At 44.4% G+C, this 24,130-nt stretch overlaps 1 protein-coding gene across 2 annotated transcripts in view; it reads right to left on the bottom strand.

Moving 5' to 3' along the window:
• Positions 1-24,130, bottom strand: part of SORL1 (sortilin related receptor 1) — a 156,875-nt gene that overhangs the window by 7,913 nt on the left and 124,832 nt on the right. For both annotated transcript variants that reach the window (XM_075909722.2, XM_075909723.2), the window contains exons 37-47: positions 21,569-21,673; positions 20,205-20,277; positions 14,613-14,695; positions 12,432-12,528; positions 11,275-11,459; positions 10,034-10,153; positions 9,766-9,930; positions 6,779-6,953; positions 2,317-2,423; positions 808-1,000; positions 267-479 (exon numbers count right to left, since the gene is read on the bottom strand). In XM_075909722.2, the coding sequence (XP_075765837.2) occupies positions 267-479; positions 808-1,000; positions 2,317-2,423; positions 6,779-6,953; positions 9,766-9,930; positions 10,034-10,153; positions 11,275-11,459; positions 12,432-12,528; positions 14,613-14,695; positions 20,205-20,277; positions 21,569-21,673 (1,516 nt within the window). The remainder of the gene's footprint in view (positions 1-266; positions 480-807; positions 1,001-2,316; positions 2,424-6,778; positions 6,954-9,765; positions 9,931-10,033; positions 10,154-11,274; positions 11,460-12,431; positions 12,529-14,612; positions 14,696-20,204; positions 20,278-21,568; positions 21,674-24,130) is intronic.

Genomic DNA, 24,130 nt, shown 5'->3' with positions numbered 1-24,130 from the left:
CTCTTATAGATGTTGCCTGTGAGGTAGGCTGGGACTAGAGTCAAGGGCAGATGGCACAAGAGCTGCAAATAATGTGCTTCAGAAACATAAAATTGTGCGTCGCTTTGAGGAAGTTTGGGACCTGCTCTCTGCTACTGAAACGTGACCAAGAACTACAAACATTTCAACAGCTTACCAGCTACTCAGATCAGTGCATCAAGAGAGCTTCAGTGGATAGATACACAAACCTCTCATAAAATTGCAGGACATGGAATAGTGCTACTTACCTAAATCATCACCAGAAGAGAATATGGCTGAGCCAAGGCGGGAGCTGTAGTGGCTATTTGCAAAGGCAGTAAAGCTATTCTGCAGTCTTCTGTGTCTCATGTACAATACAACAAACCCTATCCCCATGGTCACGAGCAATAGGAATAATACTGGGACCACGATGGTCGCTACATCTGTGGATTTACCAGTTTTCGATGCAGAGGCATCTTCACCTATGAATGGGAAAAAAAATGCCATTTGCAATTGCTGCTTTACAGTGTTCGGGTAACTGCTGTCGGTTTAGTTTCCTAAAGATCTTCCAGTGGAATAATGACTCTGCATGGTATAAAATCACAATGGCATTTAAATCCTGCTAACAGTGGTGATCCCCTCTAGATGCCCTCTAGCAAAACACGTAACTGGAATTTATAATATTCGAAGTCCTTGGCCTGAAGAGCACACAGTAAAAAAACCCAACAAAACAGCTTTTGTTTTTGTATTTAAAAGACAGGCTTTGATCATGTCTAGTTTAAGGCAGAAACACAATGAATGAAAACATACCAGCTCCTAGTTCATCATACAGAAGAGTAGCAGGCTCCCCACACATCTGTCCACTATAAAGGCATCTGGCCTGAACTGTGAATGTATAGTTGTGGCCTATCTTCAGGTTGGAAATTTTGAAGAAGTTCTCTGTGGTGTTCCCAAGATAAGCTGTGATATTCATTGTGCTATCAAACATATGTATCTCATAACCCTGAAATGCAAGGAAAAAATCCAGAGAATAAAACCCAGATCACTTGGTTCTTCAGGGTTTGTTATTTCAGACACACACACACCCCTTTTTTTTTTTGCTAATGTATTTAGCCCTGTTGACAGCAATTATACACATTTTCTTCAGGAATATAAACATTCACCCTAACCTCAAGGGCCTAGTCTAGTGCTGAGAGATTTCAGCCTCCATTGGTAGAGCCCTGCAAATCCACAGATACCCACAGGTATTCATATCTGCCACTCATGTCTGCAGATACGGAGGCAGATGCAGCTACAAATTCTGTGTGTAGAACCCTGCAAATTTGTGGATATCTGTTTTATATCTGTGGGTATTTGCTCTATGGATGTGGATATCCGCACATCACTTTTGCAGATGCGAATACCAATTTTGTATCTGCACAGGGCTCTATCCATGGGCTATTCAGTGCTTAGCATTTCTCTCACACTGCCAAAGACAGAATGATACTTTTGTGGCATGGATCCTCTTGGATTAGGATTGAGCACCACCAATTCCACTTCCTGTAGATCTTCTTTCAGTCTTTAGGTATTTCAAGCACTACTGCTGTGACGACCTCCATACGAAAGGTTTGGTGTCTCCTTGAACTGTTTGATTGTCCTACTCCGTGGAGATTTTCAGAAAGGGCGATCGATGTTCTTAAAAGCTACTGAAATGGGTCTCATCTCATTGATGAATAAACAAAGCTATCTGCATGCAAGAGGAATATCAGGAAAACTTTGTGGAACAGGGAGGTGTACTGTCTTTTTAATGAGTTCATGAAGTTACTCCTCCTAGGCCAGTTTGCGACTCCACTGCAGGTTAGAATGGGCATCTGGGTCAGTGAAGGGGAAGAACTGAGCTCAGAGAAGCAATCTGGAATGCCTTAAAAACACCAAAATGCTGACCCTAGCCCTGAGTCCTGAAGGTGAAGTTTTATAAGCAGGCAGGGTTGGCTGGAACTTGCCTCTCCCTTCAGTCTACCCTGGTTCCTTGTGGTTCTTCCACACCAGTGTCTCTCACCTTCAACAACAGAAGAGTAAGACAGGTTGGGTAATGGAGTCCACTGGAACAGCTGTATTGCAGAGATAGTGTAGGGCAAGGCATGCTGGGAAAGAAGGGAGATTCCTATCTATCTAGCCACAGGCAGACACACAGGAATGTGCACACACTGACATGCACGTCAGTGCATTGTGTTCTCAAGCTGGTCTGTAAAACGGCACTTAATTCACCTTGAACCATACCAGCTTCTTAATTAACAAACAAACAAAAACCCCAAAACCAAAGCAAATGTTGTGACTTACCCGGTTTTCATTAAAATTGCTTTCTTTCAAGGCTAAACTCTTCCAAAAAAGCAGAATATGATCATTTTCTGTTAGAATTTTTAAGGCATCTGGTGCAGATAGTGAGACTGCAAATGGGGAAAATAGGCAAACGTGTTACTTAATAGTATTGTCTCTATTTTTAGAAACTGCAATAAACAAGATCACTGAGAGTTCATCTATCTATCTATCTATCTATCTATCTATCTATCTATCCCCACCCACCCCATCTATCTATCTATCTATCTATCTATCTATCTATCTATCTATCTATCTATCTATCTATCTATCTATCTATCTCCGCACACCCCCATCTATCTATCTATCTATCTATCTATCTATCTATCTATCTATCTATCTATCTATCTATCTATCTATCTATCTCCGCACACCCCCATCTATCTATCTATCTATCTATCTATCTATCCTCACCCACCCCCTCTATCTATCTATCTATCTATCTATCTATCTATCTATCTATCTATCTATCTATCTATCTATCTAACATTCGGCAGTGTTCTATATACACTGAAACGATATGAAGGACCCTCGCCACTGAAATCAATGAGAGTTTTGCAACTGGAATCAATGGGAGGAGCAAATGACTGGTAGGCATGCTGCTTGCTGACTACAACAAAGACATGTTTAATGCCTACACTTAAGAAGGTGACAAATTCCCTGCCTGACACTGTTAGTGGCTGCCCTCTTTTAAGAGTTTTTTTAAGTGCTTTTCCTGGGAGTTACAGATGCTCATTATCTCTCAGGATCAGTCCTCAAGTATGGAAAATAGATTGGATGACATAAGAACACCGGTGTCTCATACTAGATCAAATCAATGGTCCATCTAGCCCAGGGGTCTCAATCTCATGGCCTAGGGGCCATCTTCAGACTTGAGCATATTTGCAATCCAGCCCATGACATCCTGTCTGAAACATCCACTCCATGTGCAGTGGCAGTCAAAAAAGTGAACAGAATGTTTGGGAATCATTATGAAATGGCTAGATAAGAAGACAGAAAATACCATATTGCCTCTATATAAATCCATGATACGCTCACATCTTGAATACTGCAAGCAAGTGTGGTTGCCCCATCTCAAAAGAGGTATCTTGGAATTGAAAAAGGATCAGAAAAAAGTAACAAAAATAATTATTGGTATGGAGCAGCTTCCGTATGAGGAGAGATTAATAAAACTGGGACTTTTCAGCTTGGAAAAGAGATGACTAAGAGGAGATGTGATAGCAGTCTATAAAGTCATTACTGGTATGGAGAATGCAAATAAGTAAGTGCTATTACTCCTCATAACACAAGAACTAAGGATCATCAAATCAAATTAATAAGCAGCAAGTTGTTAAAACAAACAAAAGGAAATATTTCTTCACACAACATGAAGTCAACCTGTGTGGAACTCTTTGTGAAGGCCATGCTTCTAAAAAGAACTACAGGTTGAACCTCTCTAGTCTGGTGCCCTTGAGGCCTGACCAGTGCTGAACCAAAGAATTTCCCTAGGCAATATATTCCATTGTTTAATCACCCTGAGTTCAGAACTTTTTCCTAATGTCCAACCTAAACTTCTGTTGCTGCAGTTTAAGCCCATTCTTTCGTGTCCTATCGTCAGAGGCCAAGGAGAAATTTTTTTCCCTCCTCCTTGTGACACCCTTTTAGATACCGAACCCCCCCCCCTCCCCTTTTTTTGAAAGAACCCTATAAACCTCATTTTTGAAGGAATAAGGGTTCTTCCAAAAAAAGGGGGGAGGTTGCACAAAACCCCCCATCTAGACTGCTTTTTTTTTTAAACCCTCTTCCAAAAAAGAGATCGGAAGAAGATATGCAAATTTGTGTCGAATTTGCATATGTTCTTTCAGAAGCCGAGGGTAGTCTAGATGTGCCCTCAGTCTTCTCTTTTCCAAACTAAAGAAGTCCAATTCCTTCAGCCTTGCCTTATAGCTCACGTTTTCTAGACCTTAAGTAATTTTTGTTGCTCTTCTCTGGATCTTCTCCAATTTCTCTACATCTTTCTTGAAATGTGGTGCCCAGAACTGGACACAATACTCCAACTGAGGCCTAATCATTGCAGAGTAGAGCTGAATAATGACTTCTCGAATCTTGCTTACAACACTTTTGTTAAGTGTTTGCTCACAACACTTCCCAGAATCATGTTTGCTTTTTTTTGCAACAGAGTCACACTGTTGACTCATATTTAGCTTGAGGTCCACTATGACCCCTAGATCCATTCCTACAGTACTCCTTCCTAGACAGTCACCTCCCATTCTGTATGTGTGAAACTGATTGTTCCTTCCTAAGTGGATATGTAGATTGTACTGTGTTTTTTGCCCTTAGGTATGATGTCCATCTGTTTGCACTTGGAAAGGAAGATGATGTCAGTTTGGATCTGTGCGAGTTTCTTTGTGAAGTTGATGGATTTCCACTCCATACAGCTGAACGCAGTGCCTTGCCTGTCCAGAAGCTTCAGAGGGTAGCCGAGTTAGTCTGTACAGGATAAACTTAAAAAACAACAAATGGTCTGGTAGCACTTGTATACAAAACATGTAGTTGGTATCATGAGCACAGCTCACTTCTTCAGATGACCGGAGTTTTGAGTTTAGGATGTGAAGACCCAAAATAAATAGGGGAGAAGGAAGAGGGAGGAGGGAAAAAAGGAGGGGGCGGGAAACAAGGAGCAGAGGGTATGAAAATATCAAAGAGAAAAACAAGTAGGCAGAACTGGTAACCTATAAGCACCTAAAGATTGGATAGTTAAAAGAAGCAGATAAAGATCATCCGATAGCAATTAGATAGGAAGAGTCCTAATGCAAGAATCTACACAGACAAAGGGCTGTTGGCATATTCATTGAATGTTAGGTTAATAATGTCCCAGCCATCCGTTATAACATAGATCAAATTACTGGATGTGCAGTTGAATGATCCGCTGATTTGGTAGCTTATGTTGTTGGCTCTAATAATGAATTTGCTTTTATAGATGTGTGGGCAGAGTTGGCACTGCAGCTGCTGCAGGGCTGGGTTCCTGGATGCTTATGATGTGGTTGTGAAGCATGGCTACCGGAAAGAATTTCTTTCAGGTTGGGGGGTTGTCTGTAAGTGAGAATAGGCTTTTCCCACAAGGCCTCTGAGAGTGAGGGATCATTTTCCAAGATGGGTTGCACGTTGTATATAATGTGTTGGAGGGGTTTGGGTTGTGGAATGTAGGTAATAACAAGTGGAATTCTGTTATTTTCTCTTTTGGGTCTGTCTTGAAGTAGTTCATGTCTGGGTACTTTTTTGGCTCTGTCGATCTGTTTTTTCACTTCTCCAAGTGGGTATTTCAGTTTTAGGGATGCGCTATAAAGATCCTGTAGGTGTTTGTCTCTGTCTGAGAACAGTTATCGAGCCAGTTATGCACCCACCTTATAGCAGCCCCATCTAAGTTGTATTTATCTCATTTATTGATAAGGAGGTCATGCGAGACCATATCAAATGCCTTACTAAAGTCAAGGTATACCATGTCCACTGCTTCTCCCTTATCCACAAGACTTGTTATCCTATCAAAGAAAGCTATCAGATTGGTTTAACATAATTTGTTCTTTACAAATCCATGCTGGCTGTTCCCTATCACCTTATTTTCTTCTAGATGTTTGCAGATGAATTCCTTAATTACCTGCTCCATTATCTTTCCTGGCACAGAAGTTAAACTGACTGATCTGTAGTTTCCTGGGTTCCTTTTTATAGATGGACACTAGATTTGCCTTTTTCCAGTCTTCTGGAATCTCTCCCGATTTCCATAACTTTTCAAAGATGATAGCTAAAGGCTCAGATATCATCTCGATCGGCTTCTTGAGTGTTCTAGGATGCATTTCATCAGGCCTTGGTGACTTGCAGACATCTAACTTTTCTAAGTAATTTTTAACTTGTTCCTTTTTTATGTTACCTTCTAAATCTATCCCATTTCCACTAGCATTCACTATATTAGGCATCTCTTCACCATCAAACTTCTTGTTGAAGACTGAAACAAAGAAGTCATTAAGCACCTCTGCCATTTCCAAACTTCCTGTTATTGTTTCTTCCTCCTCACTGAGCAGAGGGCCTACCCTGTCCTTGGTGTTCCTGTCCACGGATGCTGCCAGACCAGAGCATGCTGGACTAGAGAGGTTCAACCTGCGGGTAAGTTCACGGAGGACAAGTCTATCAATGGCTATTAGCAAGGCTGAGCACAGATGGCGTCCCTAACTTCTGCCAGATGCTGGGAATGGGCAACAGGGGATAGGTCACATGATTCTCTCTGGGGCACTTGGCATTCACCAATATCAGAAGACAAGATGCTGGGCTAGATGGACCTTTGGTCTGACCCAGTGTGGCTGTTCGTATGTTTTAGTGAAAAGTGTTAAATTCTCCTACTGGACAACTATGCACTAACCTCCCACAACATCCAAAGGTAATCTTCTTTCCTTACCTGTGGTAATTTTCATACTGGATTCTTTGCTCATATTTCCCAGTTGAACAAGTATATGGTATTTTCCTCCTGGCTCCAGCTTTTTAATGGTGTATTCCACTGTGCTGTTCCGAGTTTTCACCTTGTAGATTTTATCTGTTTTTTTAATTAAATCTTTCACTGCGACAACGTATAGCTGCAGGGAAGAAAAGGACACAGAGTGAACAACAGACGCTCCTACTTCCCATTCAGTGGCTGGTGATACAAAATGCTAGTTAGCACACAAGACCACATTTGAACCACATTTAACAACATTTTCTATATGCTGGAAATCTGTGAAGCCAAGTGGGCTTTCCAACTTCTTACAGCACATTATCAGCAGATGGCCCAACAGCCGAACGCTATTTACTGACAAACTAAATCTAGCAGCTGGGAATAAGATGGGAAAGAAAAGTTTGCACTGTGTTGTATTTCAATGTAAAATACAATCTTTTGCTATTTTTACATTCAAATTGACATTCCAGTTTTACAGGGAGGATTCATAGCTCCTGTATTATTATAGCTACAATAGTATTATCTGATTTTTATCACACTTTTCATGAGCAGATCAGTATCATCTCAAAGAACTTTATAAAGGAGGTTGGCATCATTATTCTCATTTTACAGTTGGGTGAAGTCACCCAAAATCACTGAGGCCAGGTCAACACTAAAGGGGAAGGTTGAATAAAGATACACAACTCCAGCTATGTTCACTATGCAGTGGGAGTTGACTTACCATGATTCAAGTTTCCCCACCATCCCCAAAGCGAGAGGCCAACAGGAGCAAACACTCCTATTGGCTCCCTATGGGTATGTCTACACTACAAAGTTAGTTCGAACTAACGGACGTTAGTTCGAACTAACTTTAATAGGTGCTACACTAGCGCTCCGCTAGTTCGAATTTGAATCGAACTAGTGGAGCGCTTAGTTCGAACTAGGTAAACCTCATTTTACGAGGACTAACGCCTAGTTCGAACTAGCTAGTTCGAACTAAGGGCTGTGTAGCCCTTTAGTTCGAACTAGTGGGAGGCTAGCCCTCCCCAGGTTTCCCTGGTGGCCACTCTGGCCAACACCAGGGAAACTCTATGCCCCCCTCCCGGCCCCGGACCCCTTAAAGGGGCACGGGCTGGCTACGGTGCCCGTGCCAGGTGCAAGCCTGCCAGCACCCAGCTAGCAGACCCTGCACCTGGCACGGCACAGAGCCACCCACCCGATGCCCCCCAGCCCACCCCCTCTTGCCGGGACCAGGCTGGCGGCTCCCGGGAGCTTGCCCTGGACCGCAAGAGGCGGGCACCTTCCTGGGCTAGTGCGGACATCGTGGACCTCGTCCATGATCTCCGCACTAGGCACAGGAAAGTGGCTGTCTAGGGCAGGAGAGCTGCCAGCCTGGCCACCCAGGACCAGGTGTGCATGAAAATCAAGGGGGTCCACTGAGACCCCCGACACTGAGCCCTGAGCTTACAATGGCCGTACTGGGTCAGACCAAAGGTCCATCTAGCCCAGTAGCCTGTCTGCCAACAGCGGCCAACCCTAGGGACCCTGGAGGGGATGGACCGAAGACAATGACCAAGCCATTTGTCTCGTGCCATCCCTCTCCAGCCTTCCACAAACTTTGGGCAGGGACACCACTCCTACCCTCTGGCTAATAGGACTCCATGGACCCAACCTCCATCACTTGATCTCACTTCCCTTTAAACTCTGTTCTAGTTGTAGCCTTCACAGCCTCCTGCAGCAAGGAGTTCCACAGGTTAACTATTTGCTTTGTCAAGAACAACAACTTTCTCTTACTAGTTTCAAGCCTGCTACCCATTCCTTTCCTTTGGTGTCCTCTAGTCCTTCTTTATGGGAACTCAGGAAGAACTTTTCTGAATGCACCCTCTCCACCCAACCCCTGCTTTTAGAGACCTCTATCCTGTCCCCCCTCCGTCTCCTCTTTTCTAAGCTGAACAGTCCCAGTCTCTGTAGCCTCTCTTCATCTGGGACCTGTTCCCAACCCCTGATCATGTTAGTTGCCCTCCCCTCTCCCAGCCTTTCTCTTCCCCTCTCCCACCTCCTTTTCCCAGTGTCCCCCAGTTTTTTTCAATAAAGACAGAGTCAATGTTGGAAGAAACGTTATCTTTATTTTGTACATCAATAAGAAGAGGGGCTAGGGAAGGGTAAGTGGAAGGAGGTGAGGGAGGAATGGGGTACGAGCCCCCGATGGGGAGGACTGGGCTGGCTCTGCGGGCTTCTGGGGGTGGAAGCTCTCCTGCAGCCCCCCAATTACTCCCTCTCCCCAGATGGCAGCCTGCGGCAAGTGCAGCCGGGCTGATGGCCGAGTGGTGTGATGTGCCCAGTGTGGGCACTCAGGGCACTCCAAGCCAGAACTTCTTTGGAAGCGGGGCACCCCTTAGAACTGTGTGTCCGGGGTGGGGGTCGGGACCCTTTAAGCGCAGCCCTCGGCTAGCCTGAGACAGCATCTCCATGCTCTAAGTCCTCCTTTTATGCCCTGCCGGCACTGCTTCCGGCCATCCTTAAGCCCTGTTCAGAGTCCACTCAATGTGGACTTACTAGTTCGAACTAGCAAAACGCTAGTTCGAACTAGTTTTTAGTTCTAGACGCGTTAGTTCGAACTAGCTTAGTTCGAATTAACTAATTCGAACTAAGTTAGTTCGAACTAGCGCTGTAGTGTAGACGTACCCTTCCTCCTCACAGGAACAGGAGTACTGGCTGCCCACTGGGGGTGCCCTCTGAGTTCAATTTAGCGGGTCTTTACTAGACTTGAAAGTTGAATTCTACATTGACTTCAGTGGTGTTAGGTCTGAGTTATCCCAAAGCAAATAAGAATAGAATCAGAACCACTAAAATGCGGACTGCTCTCCATTCATAGAGCACTTGATCTTATCATTAGAGCGGATCTCTCCCAAATGGATCTGTTACTGAGTTGAGTAACATTTTCCACTGGCATGTCACGTGCGCAAAAATATTACCATATCCTGGTCAGGCGAATCATAGGGCGACTCCCACTTGATGACAGCAAATGTCTTTCTGGTGAGCACTGAATGCAGGTGCCGAGGAGGAAGCCTGTTGTCTGGTATCATCTTCACCACAATGTAGTCGGAAGGTGGTCCTTGGTACGGAGACATTACTCGGACCTTGAAGTGACAACATGCTGGTTAATAGCAAGTCTTAAGGCATCAGTACCACATATTAGCCCAAGCTGTAGGTGTGCAAAGAATAAATAGAAAACCATCCTACCAGAAACAAGTATTGCTCGTCCTTGTTCACGATCACAGTGATGTTGTGTAAAGTCGTACTGGTGTTCTGAGGGCTTCTATATAGTTCTAGGAACGAAGTAGCATAGAAAACACCATAGACCTGCAAAGTAGAACAAAAAAGAAGCTATTCCGCTGCTCTGTGGCTGTACGGGATATAAGCTACCAAATGACCCAAACTATCTGTTTAAATCTAGGGTCATGCATTACTGCCTAGGACAAAAGAGGTTCTGGAAATGCAGCAGGAGGTCCAACCTCCCTCCCTTTGAATAAGAACATAAGAACGGCCAACGGTCCATCAGCCCAGGGTCCTGTTTGCCAACAGCAGACCAATGCCAGATGCCCCAGAGAGTGAACACAACAGGGAATCCTCATGTGATCCCTTTCTTGTCACCCATTTCCAGAAAAACAGAGGCTAGGGACACCACTCCTACCCATCTTGGCTAATAACCATTGATGGACCATGAATCTATCTAGCTCTTTTTTGAACCCTGTTAAAGTCCTAGTCTTCATCATCTATAACCACCTGAGGTCACAGCATTATGTTGTAGTTTGAGGTGGACGGGATCCTGTCCTTTGGAGGAGACTTAAAACTTTGGTCCAGACCAACTGGTGTCATGAAAGATCATATGGAACCTTTCATACATCAGAGGAGTCAAATGTATATTACAGGTGTCCAAATTACCATGGGCATCCACAGTCTGCCTCAATTCCCTAGCTGCAAGCTGCCTTCTTCACTCCCTGTCTTTAACTGCTTTGATCTGTTTTGCTTCAGGTATCTACCAAAGATGGCCATATGCCTTCGCAAAGGTCTCATCCACTTTCACTAATCCTACTCAAGACCAGAAAACCTACTCAAAGCCAGGACTTCTCTCATTCAGGGGGCCTGAGCTACAGTAAATGGCACTGGATTATCACAGTTTATTTTTTATTTTGCTTGTATCAAGATAATATCAAGGCCTGGCTCCTATTGTGTTGGGTACAAATATATGAACCAACGAGAGTGGATACATGATGTGATGTGCATGAATTTTCAGATGTGTTTTGCAGAGTCTGTGGTGCGAATCACTATAAAGGTGCAAAGTTCACCATGTTTTTCGTAGGGGGCAGGACTGGATGTCCCCACAAACCCATCAAATATTCTGTCTGAATGGCTTATGGCCTGAGATTCTAAGGCTAAAATGAGGACAAGTTGTGACTGGTAAGAAAGGAAGGAAGCCTTACAACATTCCTTGGTCCAGTCCAGGTACACTCCACAGCAGTCTGATTGATGGCTTTGGCTTTGAGGCTTGGCGACGGGGGTCTTGTACCGCTGGTCACAACATGTGCAAAAGACAAAGGGCTGTCACCCAGTGCAGTCTTGGCCCAAGCAGAAATTTCGTATGGCGTGTGTGCCGTCAGATTACCCACTAAACAAGAAGAGAGAGTTGAGCCACTGGACTAAGCAAATTATTTGTAATCACTCCGACAGTAGATAAATATTTAATAAACATTAAGCACTAATACACAGTCATTAGGCTAGTTGGGTTTTTTTACTTGCATTCACTAGGAGTAATTTTTAATACAGTCACACCTGGGAATGTCACTTAATTGAAACAGTGGATCCTGACAGTAAATGGCAAAGATTTCACCTTAACCGATTATCAGGGCCACGTCTGATTAGCCTCAGTGGTGCTATGACCCGAATCTGAGAAGGTATCAATTTCTAAGCTGCAGTCTTAATACCAGAGTGAAGTGGTCAACCTGATCTAGCCAATCTGGTCTTGAAGACATCTAAATTGGATAAAATAAATCTGCACGTACTCATGAGATGCAAAATTGCACCTGCTTTGCTCCCTATGTCTAGCCACAAAAGGAGCCAGGGTCTGAAAATCTGGATCTTTCTTTGGCATTTTCAGTAGATTTTTCTTCTTGTCTTTCCACTTCATATATAAGCCTTCCTCCTTCCCAAAGTGATTCAGGTGCATATTGTGGGGGAGAACAGGGAGCAGCAGAGGCAGAACTCTGCACATCCATGGGTGCAGGTTCCTGTTCTGGCAGTGCATGGAGGAAGAATGAGGATGCAGGGTCACGACAAACCCTCCTCCACCCCCCAGAATCCTGTGAAAGGAAAGGGGCAGGGATTACATGTGCCACTGTCACCCAGAGTCTGGGGACTTCATGATCACGAGAATCCCAAGTTACTGGGGGTTTTCACAAGTGTCAAGGATTTGTAGCTCAGCCCTGAAATCATTTGCTCACCAGAATAATTCATACTCACATGAGTAATCTTCCTAAACTACGGACTATTCAGTTGAGCAATAGTTGCAGAAAAAGCCTGAACTACCAGTACCGGCTTATCGGGATGTCCCAGACAAGTGGGCTCCAGCTACAAGTTTTACCTCTTTGTGCTGACTTTTCTCCATCTAGGAACAAAGTCCTTTTTTCCTGCCTATGGGTATCAAACGTCCAGAAGATGTTCACAATATAACCAGTCACCTGTCAAGGACAAACACCGCACAGAATGGATGAGCCGTTTGCTATGCTGTTTTAAGCCTTTGGGTGGTATTTCCTGTAACAACTGAGGGAATTGGTACAGTCAAAGAAGGAGCTTATTTACCCTCCCCAAGGCACTATCTCTAGGGCTATTTGAAATAGCTATTCTGCATCTTCAGAGCAAGCCCGTTATATTGAAATATAATGGGCTCGCTAATCTGACGTCCCTGTAAACCTCATTGCACGATGGATAAGGGACATTTCAGAATAGCACCTTATTTCAAAATTTGGCACTGTGTAGACAGCACCAGATTTTGAAATAAGCCATTTTGAAATAACATTGAAATAAGCTACACAATCTGTGTAGCACAAATTGCATAGCTTATTTCGAGGTAAGGGTGCTGTGTAGATGCACCCTGGGTGTCTCAATCCATTCCCCATCTCTCCTCCCTAAGGGACAGAGGCACTGTAATGGGATGGGGACATGAGAGAAGCCAGGTTGAAGAAAAAAGTCTGGGTATTTTTAATAGAGCTGGTCAGGAGTTTTAGTCAGAAAATGTTGATTTGTTGAAATTGAAACTGTTTGCAAGAAGGCGTCTGTGTCATCGAATCTCCCAAATTAAAAAGCAACAAAACTTTCTGAAATGAAATTTTTCACCTTTTTATTCCAAACAGTTTTTGTTTAAAAAATTTTAGTTTAGTTCTAAGAAGCTAAAATAAAAACTTAATACTGAAATAAAAACCATGAGGAATTCTGCAGATATAGACTCACCTGGTTACCCCCTCTGAGAATTGAAATAAAACTTTTTTAAATCCAGCGTATGAAATATTTTGATTGTCTCCATCTGAAATGTGTTTTTCATATTATCAGTTCCTACTTTTTTTGAGATTTTTACTTTTTTCCCCCATTTCGAAATGGGACAATTCTCCCTTCCCCGCAAAAAATCTCTCTAGTAGGATAGGAAATCTGTTTCCCTCAGATTTTTAATGGCAAAGGCATGGGGAAGCTATTCTTTGTTATTGCTTTACTGGCTAGTTCTTACATAGAATTGCAACACAGACAAATATCTATCAAACAATTTATAGTACATACAGTAAGTACAGGTAACTTTGTTGTAATCTGAGTGAAAACTGACTATTCGGGACAAAAAAAGGCCCACTTCTCAGTCTTCCTTTTGAAACTCTCTAGGGTATGTCTACACTACCAACCTAGTTCGAACTAGGGTGGTAATGTAGGCAACCGGAGTTGCAAAAGAAGCCCGGGATTTGAATTTCCCGGGCTTCATTTGCATAAAGCCGGGCGCCGCCATTTTTAAATGTCCGCTAGTGCGGACTCCGTGCCGCGCGGCTACATGCGGCACGGACTAGGTAGTTCGGACTAGGCTTCCTAGTCCAAACTACCGTTACTCCTCGTTACTCCTCGAGTAACGGTAGTTTGGACTAGGAAGCCTAGTCCGAACTACCTAGTCCGTGCCGCGTGTAGCCGCGCGGCACGGAGTCCGCACTAGCGGACATTTAAAAATGTTGGCGCCTGGTAATATGCAAATGAAGCCCAGGGAAATTCAAATCCCGGGCTTCATTTGCAACTCCGGTTGCCTACATTACCACCCTAGTTCGAACTAGGGTGGTAGTGTAGACATACCCTAGGAAACATCCATCTCACGTAGACTTACCTTTCCACATGAGATGGAATGATGTTAGCCCACAGCATAAGGAAGTGTCATTAATTTTCTAAATTACAAGGCAGATATAGTCCTGCCAGCATCCTCTGCCTTTTATATTGGATCTGGAACCCTCTCATTACATAGTAAATACCAGACTGAGGCAAAGTACTTACAAATTAACAATTAAATAATTCTTTCAACAAAATCCCAAATCTTTGGGGTTGGCCATATATTTGCTTTCAGGCCACATGATTTGCTTATCTTGCGGACAAGTAATTTGTCTGAACAAGATTAAGATTGTTGTTCTCTTTTATGTTCACAGTGTTGTTGTAGCCATGTTATATAACAAATGTTTATCCTGTCAAATATTTATAACTTTCATCTAGCTCTGTTCTGGTTCTAGCCAGGAAGTTCTGACATTACCTTAATATCAGTGTCAACTTTTAGGGTGAAACTTATGGAGTTTTCGTTGCAACTTTCAATATGTATGGTTGGCGGCGGAATGACTAAAGGGAAAGGAAGAAATAGACATGAATTCTACATTGAAAACTTAAAACACAATCCTATTTTTATGCAGCTGGATAAATGCAGCTTTTGATTACTACCCTGAAGGTTTTTCCAACTGTTTCCCCATCTATAAAAGTTGCTAGAATCTTTCCCATCCCTGCTCCTACAGAAACCTGATGGAGTAGTGTGTTGAAGCTTGTAAGGTATACCTTGAAAAAAAGTTACTGTTTTAACCCGGGTTGCATAAATGCATGGGATCCTACACACTCGCCATTCTAAAGTGCAGGCCTATGCTTTCCTGTCTTTCTAGCCACAGGGTGAAGGACAGAATGGATCACATGCAGGTTTTGTGTTGCTTCTCAGTTCAAACAAGCAATTATTTGCTCTTGCAACTCCTGAAGTTTGCACTGACTTCAATGAAGCAGAATCAGAGCTGTATTGAGAAAGATACAAGTACAGGTTGGACCTCCCTGGTCTGACACCCTCAGGACCTGAGCTGTCCTGGACCAGTGAGTTTCCAGACCAGGGGAGGTCAGTGCTCCCCTGCTGGCTGCACTGCTCCTGGGCTTCGGCCTGTGCTCCCCACCCTGCTGCCCCAGCATCTCCTGGGGTTCCCAGCAGGACCCTTGGCTGCTGCTGGCCCTGCTGCCCCAGAGTGTTTGCCGGGGTTAATGGCCGGGGCCACCCCAAGCTGCTGCTGGCCCTGCTGCACCGGGGGTCCCCCAGCCTCGTCAGTCACCAGGCCCCACTACTGGGTCAATCCCACCACTGCTGGGAATTCCAGCTGCCCGCCTTCGCCAGCCCCGCTTCAGCTGGGGGTTCCCTTCACAGGGTCAAGCTGTTGCTGGGGGTTCCCCAGCCAGGAGGCCCCACTAATGCCAGGGGTTCTCTGTCCAGAGCAGGGAGGGCTCCCCAGATGCCACCTGGCCAGCCAGGGCTCCCCAACCCCCGTGTTGCTCCCACCTCTGGGACTCTTTGGTCCAGCAACATCCGTGGCCTTGCTGGACCATGGATGTTGTCAGACCAAGTTCTGGATTTGGGAGGTTCAGCCTGTTCCAATAACACATTGCTTCCAAGAGGCCCAACTGACTTGGTACTTTCCTTGAAGGAAAATGTAATAAATAGCAGGATGCCTGGAAAACACCTCGTTGCAGTCTTGTCTTACTTCCCTTCTGCCCCTATCTTTTCTGTTTAGATTGCTATCGTGTCTGCTTGGTGTCGTAAAATAAGCCTTCCCTCCCAGCAGCAGTGGCGGGGCAAACTGTCCTCTGCTACAAAAAGGCTCAGTTGTGGAAGGAAAGATACACATCTGCCTCCGAATGCATTAAGATAAGACCTGTACTTTAGAATAATGGGTAAGCACAGGAGAATGAGGTTATAGACAACAGAGCTGGTTGACAAATTCAGATGAAAATAAAACAGATGAAAACTGTTGTAATTAATTCCTCCTCCATTTTCCCAACTAGTTCTACTGATTAGTTTACTGGTTGCAGTTCGTGTTACCAAGGATACTGCATTTTCAGTGGCACAGACTCCTCTTCCCTGTCTTTGTTACAGTGGGGAGAGAGCACTTAGATCTAACAATTTAATTCTGAACTTTAAAAAAGGACACTGTCAGCAATTTAGGAGTGAAAATATAGGTTTGTTTTAAAATAGTTATTTAAAATCTAATATGTTAAATGATTGCATGATTTTTAAAAATGCAACAGAAACAAGGTTTTGTTATTGTAATTAAACATGACCCTGCAAGGTCTGCATTGAAACATTGTTCTAGTGCATCGGTTCCCAAACTGGGAGGCATGCCGAAATTCCAGGGGGGGCTCGAGGCAACCCAGCCCCCTCCTGCCATCAATTCCTTTTTTTTTTTTGCTCAATAAGTTTTGCTGCTATGGGGTGGGGGAGGGGCGGGCATGAGGGTTTCTCAAAAATCAAAAAGGGGGTGTGATGCCGAAAAGTTTGGGAACCACTCTTCTAGAGCACGAAAATGTGAATGAAACTGACTAGTCTACGTTTACAATCCAAGCTACTTGAAACACAGAATATAAAATCAACAGAACTTAATCTCAACAAACTAGATTTTAAAGTCTTTCAGTATGAATAACCAAAGGTTTTATTAAAAGGAAAAACTATGTAGCACTTTAAAGACTAACAAGATGGTTTAATAGGTGATGAGCTTTCGTGGGCCTCGAGCTTCCATCCAGGATACACCATACACAATCGTCTATAGTCAAGTCCTTAGGTACAACCGCATCTGCTCTAATCCCACTGACAGAGACCAGAAACTTCAAGATCTCTACCAAGCATTTGTAAATCTCAATTGCCCACCAAGGGAAATAAAAAAACAAATTGAAAGAGCCAGACGAATACCCAGAAACCATCTACTTCAAGATAGGCCCAAGAAAACCAACAGTAGAACACCTCCTGTCATCACCTATAGCCCCCAACTTAAACCCTCCAATGCATTATCAATAACCTACAACCTATACTGGAACAGGATGCTACACTCTGAGGGTATGTCTACACTACAGAGTTAGTTCGAACTAATTTAGTTCGAATTATTTAATTCGAACTAAGCTAATTCGAACTAACGCGTCTAGAACTAAAAACTAGTTCGAATTAGCGTTTTGCTAATTCGAACTAGCATGTCCACATTAAGTGGACCCTGAACCGGGGTTAAAGATGGCCGGAAGCAGTGCCGGCAGGGCATCAGATTAGGACTTAGAGCGTGGAGCTGCTGCCTCAGGCTAGCCGAGGGCTGTGCTTAAAGGGACCCGACCCCCACCCCGGACAGACAGTTCTCAGGGGTGCCCCGCTTGAAAACCAGTCCTGGCTTGGAGTGCCCGGAGTGCCCACACTGGGCACATCACACCACTCGGCCATCAGCCCGGCTGCACTTGCCACAGGCTGCCATCTGGGGAGAGAGGGCAATTGGGGGGCTGCAGGAGAGCTTCCACCCCCAGAAGCCCACAGAGCCAGCCCAGTCCTCCCCATCGGGGGCGCGTACCCCATTCCTCCCTCACCTCCTTCCACTTACCCTTCCCTAGCCCCTTTTCTTGATGTACAAAATAAAGGACACGTGTGGTCAAAAATGGAATCTGTCTTTATTGAACAAAACTGGGGGAGACTGGGAAAAGGAGGTGGGAGAGGGGAAGAGAGAGGCTGGGAGAGGGGAGGGCAACTACAATGATCAGGGGTTGGCAACAGGTCCCATATGAAGAGAGGCTAAAGAGACTGGGACTTTTCAGCTTAGAAAAGAGGAGACGGAGGGGGGACAGGATAGAGGTCTCTAAAAGCAGGAGTTGGGTGGAGAGGGTGCATACAGAAAAGTTCTTCATTAGTTCCCATAAAGAAGGACTAGAGGACACCAAAGGAAAGGAATGGGTAGCAGGCTTCAAACTAGTAACAGAAAGTTGTTCTTCACAAAGCAAAGAGTCAACCTGTGGAACTCCTTGCTGCAGGAGGCTGTGAAGGCTACAACTAGAACAGAGTTTAAAGGGAAGTGAGATCAAGTCATGGAGGTTGGGTCCATGGAGTGCTATTAGCCAGGGGGTAGGAGTGGTGTCCCTGCCCAAGGTTTGTGGAAGGCTGGAGAGGGATGGCACGAGACAAATGGCTTGGTCACTGTCTTCGGTCCATCCCCTCCAGGGTCCCTAGGGTTGGCCGCTGTCGGCAGACAGGCTACTGGGCTAAATGGACCTTTGGTCGGACCCAGTACGGCCATTGTAAGCTCAGGGCTCAGGGTCGGGGGTCTCAGTGGACCCCCTTGATTTTCATGCATGCCTGCTCCTGGGTGGCCAGGCTGGCAGCTCTCCTGCCCAAGCTGGCCACTTTCCTGTGCCTAGTGCGGAGATCGTGGACAAGGTCCACGATGTCAGCACTAGCCCAGGCGGGTACCCGCCTCTTGCGGTCCCGGGCAAGCTCCCGGGAGCCGCCAGCCTGGTCCCGGGAAGAGGGGGAGAGCTGGGGGGCATCGGGTGGCTGGCTCGATCCGTGCCAGGTGCAGGGTCTGCTGGCTGGGTGCTGGCAGGCTTGCACCTGGCACGGGCACCGTAGCCAGCCTGTGCCCCTTTAAGCGGTCCGGGGCCGGGAGGGGGGCATAGAGTTTCCCTTGTGTTGGCCAGAGTGGCCACCAGGGAAACCTGGGGAGGGCTAGCCTCCCACTAGTTCGAATTAAGGGTCTACACAGCCCTTAATTCGAACTAGCTAGTTCGAATTAGGCTTAATCCTCGTAAAATGAGGTTTACCTAGTTCGAACTAAGTGCTCCGCTAGTTCGAATTAAATTCGAACTAGCGGAGCGCTAGTGTAGCGCCTATTAAAGTTAGTTCGAACTAACGTCCGTTAGTTCAAACTAACTTTGTAGTGTAGACATACCCTGGGAAACTCTGGGGACAGACATGGGTCTGTCTCCTATAGACAACCACCTAACCTCAGGAAGATTCTTACCAACAACCACACACCACGTTAATACCAACCCTGGAACTTTCCCTTGCAACAAACCCCATTGCCAACTTTGTCCACATATTTACTCTGGTGACACCAACACTGGACCTAACCATGTCAGTTATATGATCAAGAACACATATTCCTGTTCATCCAGAAATATAATTTATGCCATCATGTGCCAACAGTGTCCTTCTGCTATGTATATTGGACAGACTTCTTAGACACTTCGCCAAAGAATTAAAGCCCACAAATCAGACATCTTCACAAGGAAAAACCAGTTGCTTTTCATTTCAATCTACCTAGACATAGTCTTAACGACCTTACTACATGCATCTTACTTCAAAGAGACTTTAACACCAGATTACAGAGGGAAACTTCAGAACTTTCATTCATGCTTACATTTGACACTTTACGAATGGGCCTTAACAAAGATGATAATTACCTTAACCATTACAAAGATAGCTTCCCTACTTATCACCCCTGATTAGCCTTCATTGACTCATAAATAGCTATTCTCTCCCTCCTTCTCCTTCTCCCTCAGCTCACCTTCTGTACTAAATCTGATTTGTCAGTTTAATAATGTGTTCAATAATGTTTAATAATGTTTAATAATGTTTTTTCATTGTATTCCTTTGGTATATATGGTCATGCCAATTCTCTTCCAGAATATGATCTGAGGAAGTGGGTCTGGCCCATGAAAGCTCATCACCTATTAAACCATCTTGTTAGTCTTTAAAGTGCGACACGGTTTTTCCTTTTGTTTTAGCAAGATCAGACTAACAGAGCTACCTCTCTATCACTATTCAAATATTTTATTAGTAACAGGAGTATGGAATTTTGTTGTCTATAGCTATGATTTTTAATTTGAAATACTGTTTTTAAGGTATAAATGCTATAGATCTTGCTTTGTCTTGGTTTTTATACACAGTACAGTAAATTCAGTACAAATATTAAATCACCAGGGAAAAGACAGAAAACTACTATTCATCTTAATGCTTATGTTCTAGGGTTTTTTTCTGTCTTGTCTAAGTTTCTTTTAAATTGAAATGTATAAAAATGTTTACCTTTGCCTTTCATGGTGGTTATGGATTTGGAATCACTCCAGTTTCCTACACCCCGACTAGTTACCGCAGCCACCTTTTTCAAATGAGAAGGTTAGTTACAATTTTATAATGAGAACAAAGAATGAGCTTAAAAAGAGTTACTAGTAGAATGGAGCTGATGAGAAATGGACTTTGAAACAAAACAAATTACTTGGTAATATAAACAGAGATAAAGCAGACCTGCTTAGAGTTAATTAAAGTAATCTATTGAGATACATCACAGATAATAGTATATGGCGAGATCTTTACAAAAAGCATGTAAAATAAGGATGGCTGGAAAAATTCTGCTCAGTATAACCTAACACAACTCCTATGAAACCCATGCCTGCAGAGAATTTGGCCCCAATGATTTATTTAGAAAATGTCCTATAGACAGAAGGTATAGAACATATCTGAAAAAGCATCTGCTTCTTGCACACACGGGATTCCACAAGCAACAGTAAGAATAACGTTGATTCATGACGATTGAATCCTGCTATCTGAATGGCCATTGCTATCAATGAGAGTTTAGTTACGTGGAAAATTGGCAGATTAAGCTGTACTCATTGCAGTGTTTGTGTTACAGGTTTGCCTCTCAAACTCAATTTCGATCTGATTTTAATTTAGCTTTAAGCCTTCCCTAGCATCTCTGCTGACCCATCCTCAAGAAATAAAGGGCTAAAAGGGATCTTGCAATGTCATCTAAGTGCAGCTGCCTGCATGAAGGCAGGACCAATTAAACCTAGATCATCCCTGTAAAATGCATGTCCAACCTGTTCTTAAAAATCTCCAGCTGATGGCGATTCCACAACCTCCCTTAGAATCTTGTTCCAGGGTTTAACTATTTCTAGTTCAAAATGTTTTCTGTTATCTAACCTAAATCTCCCTTGCTGCAGATTAATCCCATTATTTCTTGTCCTGCTTTCAGTGGACAGAGACAATTGATCACAGTCCACTTTACAACAGCCCTTAACATGTCTGAAGACTGATATCAGGCCCTCTCCCTTTCTTCTTTCTTTCTATAGCCAAAGTTGTCTCTGTTCTATATCACACGCAACTGGAGTGACGTCAGAACTGTGATATCTGTGGATGAATTTTAAAACTGACACCTGGGCTTCTTGGATGTGGTGGAAATCCCAGGACAGAATGTAAGCCTTTAGTTTTGCCTTTTCTTGTCAGCACACAATGAAGGAGTCAGCAAACATGCGGGCCTCCTATGTGCTTTAGCTATCTCAACTTGTTCCTGGGGCACTAGCCTGTCATTTAGCTGTGCAGTGCTCAGGCCTCCCAGTAAAAGAAAAGAACCTGAGAATGCACCTAGACTCACTGGCTTTTCACATACTCACTCTTAGCGTGTATAATTTGTTGATCTGCAAGTTCTCAATTTCGGTATAGTTCTTGCTGGCTCTAAGTGAGGACCATTCCTTGGAGCCATTTCTACTGTATTCCACCTAACAGAATGAAAACAAAAGGGTCACAATCAACAATACCATAGCATAGGATGCTGGATGGATGGTTAGCTTTACAGTACCATGGCATGGACCATTAAAACCCAACAGGTGCCAGAAATCCAATCCCCAATCTGAATGCTCAGATGAGGGAGGAGACAGGGGACACAGTCCACATCTAATCAAAACCAAACAATTCTACCCCCTCCCCATCTAATCTCAATCCAGAGATGGAGAGAGAACCCTTTCTATGAGGAACCCTTTACTATGTGGAACCCTTTCTACTGAGAGATAAAGCCCATAGCTGCATTTTTCCCAAATGAGAGCCTGGGACACACAAGAACGTATGCCAAATATCAGAGGGGTAGCTGTGTTAGTCTGAATCGGCAAAAGTGATGACCTTATAGACCTTATAGACTAACAGATTTATTGGAGCATTAGCTTTCGTGGGCAAAGACCCATTTTTAAAGAAATGTATGGAAGATTCCCCTCTGTTCTCCTATATCGTGTGCACCTTGGTCTTTATCAATGGTCAGCAAGACTATTAGCTACATTCATCAAATAAAAACTTAATTTTTATTAAAGAACGAATACAAGCTCCATCTTACCAACACTGACAAGTATAAAAGTTGGATTTATTATGGGTAGAGGGGGAGAGAGCTACATGTTAAAGTTACCAAGTTTTTTTAACTTTTTAATTCTTTTTAACGCAAAGAGGAATCCATCCCCACAGAATTAGGGGCAATCTCTCTCTTTTCATATGTCTCTTCTTACTCCAACTCCTATAACCCTCAGTGCCAAAAGCCTAATTACACTATTTCGACTTCAGCTATGCAATTGACCTAGCTGAAGTTGCGTAGTGGAAGTTGCGTAGCTTAATTTGACTTTTTCCCTGCTGTGTAGACGTGCCCTGAGCCTTTAAGGTGTCACACTGTTTTTGCAGACAGACTAACATGTCTCCCCCTCTCAAATTAGTATGTGTAGAGGCACTTATTCATCTTCCTCATTACTTTTATGGACCTGGAAAAATATTTACATGATTTTTGCAATAACTGACTGTGTCTTCTGCTCTTGTTTGGGCTCAATCTCTCCTCACTGAGAAAATAGCTAATTTTGTCAAAGGACATGCTCAGACTCTGAATTATCTGAGCTGAAATTCACTCTCATTTCCAGTTCATTAAATTGTAAGCTCTGTGGGCAGGGACTATCCTTCTGTTCTGTGTTAGTACAGCGCCTACCACAAGAGGAGCTTCGTCCCTGACTATGGCTCTCAGGGGCTACAGCAGTGGTCTCCAACCTTTTTACACCCAAGATCACTTTTTAAATCTCCAAACAGGCGAAGATCTACCGCCCCGCCCCTTCCTTGAAGCCCCGCCCTCTCTATTCTCCTCCTGTCCATCACTTGCTATCCCCAGCCCTTACTTCACACTCTGATAAACAGTTTATTTTTAAATTATGTGATGTATACAATTAAAATCACATGTTTATAGTTATGAAATAAATGATCTGGTTTTTATTCATGCTATTTAAATCTAAAATGAAGCATTTAGAATTATACATTTTGTGGGGACAGAGTTCTGCGGCGGGGGGCAGGGAAGAGGGTGCTGGGAGGGCACAGAACAGGGTTCTGCAGCTGGGGACAGGATGCCAGAGGGGACAGGAATAGGGACAGAGTTCTGTAGCTAGGAACAGGAGAGTGTGGACAGAGTTCGGGGAGTGGGGACAGAGTTCGGGGAGTGGGGAGGGAAGTGGGGACAGAGTTAGGAGAGTGGGGACAGAGTTCTATGGCTGGGAAGTGGGGGCTAGGGAGTGGGGTGCCAGTGGAGGCAGAGTCCCCTTTATCTGCTTCCTCCCAGGATTCCCCTGCCCCCAAAGGGAAACCAGTGCGTGCCTGCCCCGGGGCTGACCCCACACAGGGAAGCTCCCCGCGCGCGCTTGCCCGGGGGCCGACCCTCCGGCGCAAGAAAACCCCGTGCGTGCGCCTCCCCTGGGGCTGACTCACCCTCCCGTGCGGTGCAGGGAGCCGATGCTGCCTCCCGCAGTACACCCAGCAGAGAAGCTAGCGCTACTTCCGGAATCGCCGGAAGTGGCGCTAAGCTGCAGGACTTCTGTCCATCCCCAGGAAGCCTACACTACCTCCATTTTCACTGGAGGTAGGTAGTGGGGCTTCTCGGGGGTGGGAGGGAAATGGGTGCAGGGCAGACAGGATGCCTCGCGATCGACTGGTCGAGGCCTCGCGATCGACCTGTCGATCAGGATCGACCTGTTGGTGACCACAGGGCTACATTAATACAGATAATAACTAACAGTAATAATTTAGGAAAACATTGTAGCACGTTTAAATCTCATTGATTTCCATGAGATTCAAGCATAGGTTTATAAGTGAACATGTGAGGAAGTGCTTTGCTGAATCAGGTCCTCTGTGCAAAGGGGCTCATGAGCTATGTTAAGGGCTTGAAT

This window comes from Pelodiscus sinensis, chromosome 25 (assembly GCF_052426305.1).
Source record: "Pelodiscus sinensis isolate ZL-2025 chromosome 25, ASM5242630v1, whole genome shotgun sequence".
NCBI lineage: Eukaryota > Metazoa > Chordata > Testudines > Trionychidae > Pelodiscus > Pelodiscus sinensis.
This window is presented reverse-complemented; position numbering and strand designations above follow the sequence as displayed.